The sequence below is a fragment of the Idiotropiscis lumnitzeri genome, chromosome 14 (assembly GCF_059441095.1).
Source record: "Idiotropiscis lumnitzeri isolate Australia: NSW breed Sydney's pygmy pipehorse chromosome 14, RoL_Ilum_1.0, whole genome shotgun sequence".
NCBI lineage: Eukaryota > Metazoa > Chordata > Actinopteri > Syngnathiformes > Syngnathidae > Idiotropiscis > Idiotropiscis lumnitzeri.
In genome coordinates this window covers 20,084,660-20,095,668 of record NC_142404.1, presented here as the reverse complement: position 1 = coordinate 20,095,668, position 11,009 = coordinate 20,084,660, and the positions used below count along the sequence as shown (strand labels likewise).

General features: G+C 50.7%; 1 protein-coding gene across 1 annotated transcript; it reads left to right on the top strand.

The window, feature by feature from the left end:
* The first annotated feature begins 1,482 nt into the window (after window positions 1-1,482).
* Window positions 1,483-6,994, top strand: htr2aa (5-hydroxytryptamine (serotonin) receptor 2A, genome duplicate a). The gene is made up of 3 exons (XM_088315458.1): window positions 1,483-2,561; window positions 2,898-3,098; window positions 4,360-6,994. The coding sequence occupies exons 1-3, from the start codon at window positions 2,159-2,161 to the stop codon at window positions 5,094-5,096; spliced, it is 1,341 nt and encodes a 446-aa protein (XP_088171584.1). The 5' UTR covers window positions 1,483-2,158; the 3' UTR covers window positions 5,097-6,994.
* Window positions 6,995-11,009: the final 4,015 nt, after the last annotated feature.

Genomic DNA, 11,009 nt, shown 5'->3' with positions numbered 1-11,009 from the left:
GGACAGAGGTGGCATCTGACAGGCTCCCATTAAGCACAAAAGGCAAAAAGGATAAACGATTTAAAAGTACAACACCTCTTGTGATTCGCACCAAAAAATCGCTTCCCACGAACTTGTATTCATAAGAATAATTACTGAAGAAGAAAGCAGTGATCTCTGGCGTTTTTATTATTATTGAACATGAGTCTTTTTTTTCACGAGAAAGATGGCCACTTGGGAACCGCACCACCTTCAACGACCACAAGAGGCGCTGCTATTATTAAACGACCGATCCACGGCGGTGCCTGCAGGTCACATTGAAGCCACAAGAGGGCGCGAGATGATCAAAAGTGGCGACTTGCTCAATTGACTCATTCGCGCCCACGCGCGCGCACACTCAGACTCACACAAGCGGCACACGACAACAATTTTTGCCCTCCTGTTCTGTTCGTATTACCTTTTAAAGTTTCAAAGTTGAAGATTAAATGAGGATGAACTTTTGATGCACTTAAAAGTATTTGTCCTGTTGGAGTGTTTCAAATTTGGGCTTCAACCTTCAAGACAGGGAATTGAATCAAATTAGGTTTGACGCTCTCAAAGCAAGTGTTTGCTTTTTTTTTTTTTAAATGACCATAAAAAGTAAGGGGCTTTTTTTTTTTGGCATTATTTACATCATGAGAGTATCTTGGCGCAATCTATTTGCAGAAAAATATTTTGCAAGAGGTACCCTTTTTCTTTGTGACATTGTTCAAGTCATGTAAAGCAAGCTATTTGGAATGTTTATACAAATGATTTTTGTACTTTTATTTTTCATTGAAAGTAATGTGTACCAGTTGGTCAATATAAAAAAAAAACAGTCAATATGCATTTCCTGCATTTATTTTGATTTTAGTCCACAGGGGGAATTTATCGTGCATTTATCGTTATCGAGGTAAAATTGCTCAATTTCTCGCGATATTGATTTGAGGTCATATCGCCCAGCCCTACTTCAGAGCGAGGCCTTCGCTTTTCGCAAGGTTCACATTTTGCTCATGGCCAAACTGGAGGTCACATTTTTTTGATTTTGTTCTTTTGACCTTGACCTTTAACCATCGTTTTGCGTTCCCAAATTCAAACAGCCAAAGTGAGTCCGGCCCTCCTCAAGCGACTCTCACCTCAGGCACAAAAACTAAAATCCACAATTTTGAATGAAATGAATCCGATTTCTTTGTTGGAGGTTAACAGATATAAGGAATCGCAAAAGTCCGTTCGGTTAAGTAAGACGGCGCCGATTCTTTCTTTTTGACGGCAGACACGAATGAAAAAAAACCCAATTTTGACGTACGAGTAAATTGACTTGCGAGCTTCTTGAGCAAGCAAACAAATGCAATTTGTCAGTCACGGCGCCACGGCACTTGCTTGCCAAACTTTGCTCGTTTCACCAAAAGGACACGTTTCGGCAAACACGTCGGCATGCGGCCAAGAAGACGTCTTGGAGGCGTGACCTTATCGGACCAGCGGCACGCAAATGTCCAAGCGCATCTGCCGTCGGGGATCTCAACGCGGAGGCTGACGACAAAGGTGAGCGCCGCCGCAAACGTTCCTTCAGGCGAGCGCTCACTCGCGCCGTGACGTGGCGTAAAAGAGAGCGAGGGCTCAAATGGACGGAGCGAGCAAAAAGGAGGAGGGGGAGCTCCCGGTTGAGAGCGCAAAGAGCCGAGGCGAGCCACAGCGCCAAGGAGACCGCAAGCGCAAATCCATTCCGGCTCGGACGGTTGCCTTCCCTCCAGCAACAAACGCTTCGCAAGGAATCGTTGCCGTTTTGGGAGAATCGCGTCCGCGAGCTTCAGCTGATGGTCGAGAGCGCAAGGTAGGAAAGGCCCTCCTAAAGTTGATGGAAAACTCGGGATCGCGACTTCCAATGAAAATCGTTTCCACCTCAAATGGATCCGACAAGTGAGGACGAAGACGGGAAATAATCATCGCGCGCTTGCCTCAGCATGCGTCCATCCAGGTTGCTCCGGTTCCTCCGTTCCACCGTGTTCTTGGACACTTGACTCATTGGATTTTTTTTTTTTTTTACATGAAAGAAAAAAAAAAAATGGGCCGGTGGCTTTTGGCAAAGGATGAGCGAGCTTTCGGAGCGCCAAACGCGGCCGCGTTGGAGCCGTTTCCCAGACCCTGAGCCGCCGGAGTCACCATGAACCGGCGCGGCGGCGGCAACATGTCAGAGCTCATCGTTCAAAGCGTGGCGGTCGGCACCCCCCAATTCATCCCCGAGCCCAACCTGCACGACTTCCAGCCGGGCGCCGCCAACGCCAGCCACGACGGCTGCCCCTCGTACGTCGCCAACAGCTCCGGCGAGGACGGGCTGGCCTGGTTCTGCGAGGATGCGGCGACGGCGGCGGGCAAAAACTGGGCGGCGCTGCTGATCCTGGCGGTGATCGGCGTCACCGTGACGGGCAACGTCCTGGTCATCCTGGCCGTGTCTTTGGAGAAGAAGCTCCAGAACGCCACCAACTACTTTTTGATGTCGCTGGCGGTGGCGGACATGTTGCTGGGCCTGTTGGTCATGCCCGTCTCCATGGTGACCATCCTCTACGGTAAGCAGCCGACCGTTTGGCCACTTCGTTTTTTTCCAGAAAAAATATTTGTTTGGTTTGCGTCCGAAGCGCCTCGCAGACGAACGTGCTGTCCACTTCGAGTGTTGCCATGGCAACAAGCCCGCTGTCACGTCTTTGGGGCCCGCCGCGGTTGACAAGTCGGCGCTTTCTGCACATTTGAGGCAATCGCTTTTTCTTTAGTGCCGCCGCACACGGAAGGCGCAAAAAAAAAGGCCAGCGGCGGAAGGCAGAAACTTGAACCGCTGCGGCGGGGAAGCGACGACGGCGTTGGTTGCTTTTGAAGGCCGTCGTGTGTGTTTTGTGTCTCCGCTTCAGATTACAGCTGGCCTCTGCCGTCAGAGTTGTGTCCTGTCTGGATCTACCTGGACGTGTTGTTCTCCACGGCGTCCATCATGCACCTGTGCGCCATCTCGCTGGACCGCTACGTGGCCATCCGCAGCCCCCTCCACCACGGCCGCTTCAACTCGCGCACCAAAGCCCGCGTCAAGATCGCGGCCGTGTGGACCATCTCCGCCGGCAAGTGCCAACGCACATCGACGCACGCTGAGCCACTTAGCGATCGAGCAATTCACATCTCCCGTTCAAATTCTCAAGAATCTGCCACTTCCACTTCAACAATTTTGCTAAGGGACGCGTTCACTTTGCCTGTTAGCCTGTTGGCTCTTTGAATTGGGAGCCGGTTACGGCGACGACGGCAGCGTTCAGGTTGCTCGGCCATCTTCGAACATGTTAGCATGATCGCAAATTCTCGTCATTCCGTTTTTTGATGCGACTCGGGTTGCTCTCTTGCTACATGTCAGTGTCGGACTGTTAGCGTGTTCGCATTTCAGAAAAGTGCAGGACAACAAAGCCGTGTGTGTGCGTGTGTGTGTGTGTGTGACACCGCCCCCCCCCACCTCAGCGCAGCGATGGAGACAGGAGATTGTTGTCGCATGAAGCAAACAGCCAGTACTTGCCACAAGGTCCTGCAGCCCTTTCCGCGGACTTTTGGCGGCCTGCCTCACCACTTTTCTGGTCGGTTTTGTTTTGTTCAGTTGACGCTAATCTCGCCGTCGTTGACGTTTTCTCGTCCTGTGCCGTCCTGTGCCGTTCAACAATGAAGGGCCAGCGATGTGGCAAAAAAAATGTCGGCGCCGTTTTGCTCCATCCGGCTTGGTCCGCTTCTATCGACGACATGAGCCAGTGCGACGCTCCCACCGGAGACCGCCGGGCCGCCACGCACGCACGCACGCACGCGCACGGCGCGGCTTGACAGCATAAGCACTGCGGCATCTGTCGTGACGCAGATGGTTTTCATTTCAAATATTTGCTGCGCTCATTTTTAATCGAGGTCACGAGAGCGTGTCGTCATCAGCGAGCTTTTGTCGCTTTGGGAAAACAACGGAAGAAGAAGCCGTTTAGGCGAGCCTCGGAACGATCGCATCGGCTCCGTTGCCGCGGCGACCGTTGTCGTTCACACGTGAGCGCGCCGCAATCCAAATCGTTCGTCTCAAACGGAGAGAAAGCAAATTTGGAGCTTTGGAACCGTCGCAAAATCTCTTTTGACTCAGAACCCAGCAACACAAAATCCCAAATCCGGCGTACGGGAGGAGTGACAACCGCGAGACGACGCGCAAAAACCGGCAAAGTGATTTGGTGCAACAACGCGGAATCCCGAATGGTGCCACAAATCGGTTCGACGCGAGCGTCGCGTCCACAACGGGAAATCGTCAGGACGCGCCAACTGGGAACGCCGCGTCCCTCGCTAAGCGGCCACGCTTTGACTTGCTGTGCGCAGGCATCTCGGCGCCCATCCCGGTGCTGGGACTGCGCGAGCCGTCCAAGGTGTTGAAGGACGGCAGCTGCCTGCTGACGGACGCCGGCTTCGTGCTGGCCGGCTCCTTCGTGGCCTTCTTCGTGCCGCTCACCATCATGGTGGTCACCTACTTCCTGACCATCCGGGCCCTGCGCAACGAGGCCACGCTGTGCTTGGACCGGCTGGTCCCGCGCCCCAAGTGGGGCGCCGCCGCCGCCTTCTTCCCGCAGGCCTCGCCGATGCGTCGGGAGGCGGGCGGCGGCGGCTCGCCGGCAGCCCTCTTGGGCCGGCGCACCGTGCAGTCCATCGGCAACGAGCGGAAGGCGTCCAAGGTGCTGGGCGTGGTCTTCTTCCTCTTCGTGGTCATGTGGTGCCCTTTCTTCATCACCAACGTGCTGGTGGCGGCCTGCGAGGCGCCGGCCTGCGACGGCGCCCTCGTGGGGGGCCTGCTCAACGTGTTTGTGTGGGTGGGCTACCTGTCGTCGGCCGTCAACCCGCTGGTGTACACGCTCTTCAACAAGACGTACCGCGCCGCCTTCCTGCGCTACCTGCGCTGCCGCTACGCCGCGCCCGCCAAGAAGCCGCTGCAGCTCATCCTGGTCAACACCATCCCGCCCATGGCGTACCCCTCGCTCGGGGGCGAACGCCTCCACTTCTCCTTTTTTCGCCGGGACAAAGAAGCGCAAGATCAGGACCAACGGGACGAGAGCTGCGTGTGAGCGCCGACGCCAACTATGCACGCCCAGCGCGGCCCGGACATTCTTAGCTTAGCATTAGCATTAGCATCTATCTGGAAAGTTTTTTTCACGCCGCCCATCTGCGCAGGACTCTCACTCAAGCACAACCTGAACATGATTCGCACTTAATTGATCTCCGTGTTAGCTTTAGCATTCCTGTAGCTTCGGATTTGGTTCGGGCTGCGAGTAACGCAGATTTGAAGAATTGATTCATTTGTCAATGATTTTTTTTCACTGAATATAAAAAAAAAGAAATTACATTGCAGAAAATGCCCAAAATTGTTTAGGAGTGAGAAATTCATCCAAAATGTGGACGCACGTCTGCTTTTAATTCCGCTTGATTGAGTCCGACATTATCGATCGGCAAGCACGACTCCAACGTGACGACAATTCAAATTAGCGTCAGAATGCCGCCTTCAGTATTACTCGCTCAAGATTTGCTGGAAGATTAGCTTAGCATTAGCATTTAAGTGGACGTTCGTGCGCCGTTTCCGTTTGAGCTCGTCCGGCCCGTCGTTTTTGCCTTTTGACGATCGGATGAGCGCAACCTGAGCATCCAGACTCCATCATATCCCGTTTCAGAATTGAAAAATCTGAACCGATCTGCAGTATGACCGCAGTCTGAGTCCGAGTGGATTGCGCACCAACGCCAAGCGCAGCCTCGACATGGTTAGCATGCGCTTAGCCGTCCGGAAACATCGGCACCTTTCCTTACGCCCAAGTTTGCCTTTTCCTCGACTTCTAAAAAGAATCGTGATTCTGTCATCGGTCTGATTTGATGCGGTGGAGGGGCGCCACCCACCCGAGCGCCCCCTATTGACCACACGTAGCCACAACAAAAAAAAGTCAAACATTTTTACACACTGGTAACATTTTGACCAACTTTTTTACTCCTATTAATATTTCATATTGTCAACAGCGGTTTGTCAAGTTGAGCAAAACATTTCGTGAGTGACATTCCGGAAAAAAAAAAAAAAAGTCCCCACGAAGTCGACAAATGAGACGAGCAAGGAAAGGTCAAGGAAGATGAAGACGAAGTGAGAGCGAGATTCACAGGACGCCCGAGGGGGATTGTGGAAGTGGGCGCTCTCCTCCGATCACGTTTGCGTCCCAAGACTTTTGTCCGGAACAATTTTTCACAAATTGCGTTAGAGAAACAAAGGAGAAAAAAAAATCCAGTCAAAAGCGAACGACACGCAATTTCCGAATTCTTTGGGGGTTCATTCAAGAGCAACTTGTGGCGAGAGGAACAAACGTGATGCGACGCGTGACCAGTCTGCTGCTCGACTTTCTTTTCAATTCCTTCTTGTGTTCATTTCTATCGTGCAATTGTCATCAAGTGGCGAGGAAAGATCACGTGACCCTCATCGACTCTCGATTCTTTCTTTTCTTCTTTGTGGATTTTCACCAACATTTGTCACAATCTTGAATAAGCAGCAAGACGAGTCACTTTATTCATTCGAATGACGTTTGCACATTTTGTGCACGTTGTCAGGCATTCATGTGCGCTGTGGACTTTTTTTTTTTTTTACTATGTGGATTATTTCTATGAGCTGACTTTTGTGCGTGGTGGCGCTCATCATAACACAATGACACGCCAGCGGATTATTTGATTCTTTTTTTCAATTATTTCTGTCTGGTGTGTTCATTTCTATTGTGCAAGGTGGCGATCAGCACGAGTTCGAGCGGCCAAAAGAGCCGCAACACAACTCGCACAACACGCACGTTTGCGCGTCTTTTCCCCCTTTTTTCGGCACTGGCTGTCTGCCTTCTGCTCTTTCGTCGCTCGTCAACACCAAATAAGCACGTCGTCTGCATTTTGCCTGCAAGCTGCTCACTCCAAATGTGGAACGTGCGTGTGCGTCAGGTGCCGTCGTCATCGTCTGAGACAATCGGCACATTCCATCGCAAAAGACTGAAAATTAAAAAAAGGTCAAACGATCTTTTTTTTTTCCCGATTCAATGCAGACTGACTTGAATTCAATCACGTCAAATGAAAATGGAGCACGTCATACGCCTAATTGCCCCTGTCGCCAATTTTTCAAGATGACCGCCACCTTGCACACTTCAACTCAACCCAAAAGTGGCGTCCAATTGGGAGCCGAAACAGATCACCTCACATATCGATGATGGATTACGAGGGGGCCTCAAAGCATCGGAAGGCACCGACGGCGTGAAAGTCATCAGAGGGTGGACAACAAATGCTCAAACATTCCATCGGCCGTCCCGATTGAAAAAGGGATCGCAGCTGTCGAGCGTCGAGCGGACGACGGCGTGCTCGACGCTCGCTTCGACACACAGACTGCACATCGAAAAGCAATTAAAAAAAAAAAATCCCGTGGGGCTCATTTCACACCTTGCTACTTTGTTTTTGCACTTTCTAAAAAATTCAAAGCATGAGCGCGCCGGCCGGCAAAGAGAACAAATGTGCAGCGGCAAAAGCGATCTTCCCGCCCCGCTGATAAAACAAACGCTGACCTTTAAACACCAGCAACCCTCCCCGACCTTTTTCAATTTGGACTGATTTCATTTGGCTGACAAAGACCAAGAGGAGGAAGGAGGTAAAGAGAATGAGGAGGAAGACGACCAGGAGGAGGACAAAAGGAGCACGAAGGGAGGAAGAAAAGCAAAAGGATGGAAACAAAAAGACCGCAAGGACTCAAAGAAGGTGAGGAGGAGGAGCAAAAGGAGGAATGAAAGAGGAGGAGCACACTGAGGAGGGGCAGCAAGATGGCGGGGAGGAGGAATGAGGGAGAAGAGGGAAAAAGGAGCAAGAAGAAGATGAGAAAGAAGTGGCGGAAAGGAGGAGGAGCAGGAAAAGAAGAGTGGGAAGAGGATGAGAAGAAGAGCAAGAACACCCGGAAGAGGGTGAGGAGGTCGAGAAGAGGTGAAGGAGGAGGAGAAGAGAAAGTTGAAGAGAAAGACGAGCAAGAGGACGAATAGAAAGGAGGGGGCGTGGCCCATGGCATTAAAACACCTCGAAAATAGAAGTGAGTGGCAGGAAAGACAACGAAAACTGCAGAGGCCCTTAAATTGAACCCTGTGGGACGCCTTAAGACGGGCGAGGCAGAGGACTGAGGGCAACCAAGACCAACACGAAAAATCATGACTACGAGGATGGAGACCACTCAAGAGCGCGAACACTAACGTCCACCAGGGGTCGCAAAGGAGCCAATAGGATGGTGTGCCCCAGGAAGTCACATGGCGAGCGCCAACACCAAGTTGGGTCTCGCTTCTGAAAAAAAGGAGACTTGACCGTCCGAAAACAAGAGGGGTGCACCCTGAAAACTTTCAGATACCAAGAAAGGCGCTGCCATCACTGCACCCCGAAAAACAGCAGGAGGGGGTCGTCGCGTGTGTCTGGGACGATGACCTGAAGCGCTGCTGCCTCTCACTGCGGTCGTCATGGAGACGAAATGTGCTGCATGCGATGACTCATGCGCCTCATTTTCACCACTCTGCCATGTGAGGCGGTGTTGGGGGGGGGGGGGGGACTTTAATAAGCGTGCATTCATGACGCTGCCCATCTATCGATCGCGTCCACACGAACATCAACACGAAAGAGTGGCACATTTGAACCCGACAGCTTTTGTTCAGGCTGACGCTACTTTTGTCCAAAAAAATGCTTGAAAATCGTCACAAAATCAGGCGCGTCTCAAAACAAAGAATGTCAGATGTGTCGTTATTTTGGTGAAAAAAAAAAACATTTGAAAATGTTTTCATAATCGGAGTAAACGTGGCGGCGTGCAAATGAAAAAGCCGAAAGCCTTCCAAATTTACTAAAAAAACAAAACAAAAAAAAAGCTCTTAAAGCAATAACAATTACACGCCAGACCACACAAGTCTGGGAGTGCACTGGTGGATTTGAACAGAGACCCACGTGCACGCTCACGTGCGCGCTCACGTGCACAGTTTTGAGTATGAAGGGGAAGAATGAGTTTTTCCAGAAATAGTTGCAATATCTTTCATCAGCAAACACATTTGCACGACTTTCATCCGCGTTGTCTTGCAAAATGAAGAACTGGATTGGAAGAGCTTTTTTTTTTCATTTAAAAAAAAAATATAAAGACGCACATCGGATGAAGAATTCTTTGGAATTTTGACTTGTACACATTTTTGCAGGGCTAGTTTGCAATTTCCCCAAAAATAATAAGAATGACTTTTTGTGGGAGTCGTTCAAACTGTCAATATGACGTCAGTGTGTGTAATGGAAAAAAATAAATATTTTGTTAAAACGGCAACACCCCCAAAAAAAAAAATAGTGAACCGTTTCACGCTAGCTAGCGCCGCCTTTTAAAGCCTCTCGACCTCGACTCGTTCCAAATTTTGCCACCAAGCTTTTGGAGCTCGCATTTACGATGAGCAGAAAACTTTTTCATGGAATGGCAAAGCCACCACGGCCACGACAAATTGAGCCGCTTCGATCTTTCTTCGGAAGACGTCCACGTGGCCTCACGCTCCCCAAAAAAACGTTCGGCTCCCAAATGACATTTTCAAGTTGTTGCGATTTTTGTGTTCCAAAAAGTCGCAGATCCACACCCGCTCGTGTCCCGTCTTTATTTTTCTCATCAGATGAATAAAGAAAGAAAAATCTCTCTCCAGAGGCAGAGCGTCACTTTGGCGATGTACAACATTTGGTCCGCACGGCGAATGTCACGGAAACAAATGGAGTCCCATGTGCTTTTTTTCTTCAGGCTTTGGTTTGCATCACGATACCGCGGCAATATCGTCGTCAAATGTGGCGATATGCTATCGGGAGAAAAGAGCCGTTTGACGTCGTGACGGCGACTCGGATACTCCGGACCAAAACGCATTTCAAATGATGCAACGACGCTGGCCAGAAATTATATTCTCATTCAAAAGGCTTTTTGTATCTTAAATTGAGGCGCGTGAAGGCGATCCCGTGATGAAAAGTCGTCACATATGACAATCGCGGCAAAATGGTCATTTCGCTCCCGTTTCAAACATCCGCCGACAATCGGGACGGTTCGCTCGCGCGTAGCATGATTTTCCCAAATTGTAATTTTGTGGCTTTTTGGCCAAATGCTTCGTGATATCGTTGCGAATCGAATCGCAATCCCAAATGTCACGTTAGGATTTTGCGTCACAATTCAACGGTTGGCAAACGCCACCATCTCGCCATATCGTGCGGCCCATTCCCAAGTAGCGCGAGACGTGTCACCCGTTGGCCCAAAAACGGATGTCGCGCTTTCTCCCGGTTGTCCAAATCTGGCCTCGTCGAGGACAAGCAAATAAATACGAAGACGGCAAACGTGTGGAAAAAAAACGTAACAGAGACCACGACAAATGAATTCCACACTTTCATTTGCAAGGGCAGGGTGACGACTCCATTTTTAGACCGGCTCACTCGCCCCCGGGGCTGAAGTTGATGACGCTTCCGATCGCGGGGAGAAAAAAAAAAAGGTTCCATTACAACGGCAGTGAATAATTGAGCAGGATGAGCTCCGTAAGGGTGGCGGCCGGCTCGCGCCACAACTAAATGTCATCCGGTCACCGCGGCGCTCGTGTCGTCCCGATTGACAGCATCTATCTTGGAGTTAAGAATTGCGTTTTCTAGCGGCAAGCTTTGATACCAACACGGCAATCGCCAATCATCGTGTGGCAAAATGGCGGCGGGCGGGTTTTTGCGAAGCTCAAAAAGACGGTTGCCGCGTTACCGAGAGGAAATGGCGTCGCTTCGTGGCGGCGACGGAGGCGTGATCTTGTCGCGGCTGTCGCCACGCGGGGGAACGCCGATGGATTTGACATCCAAAATGCTTTTGGAGATCATTTGGAAAACACAAAAATACGCAGCCAGCGATGAGAGAGGAAGGAGAGCGCGTGGTGGAGTGTGTGTGTGTGTGTGTGTGTGCGTGGTGGAGTGCGTGCGTGTGC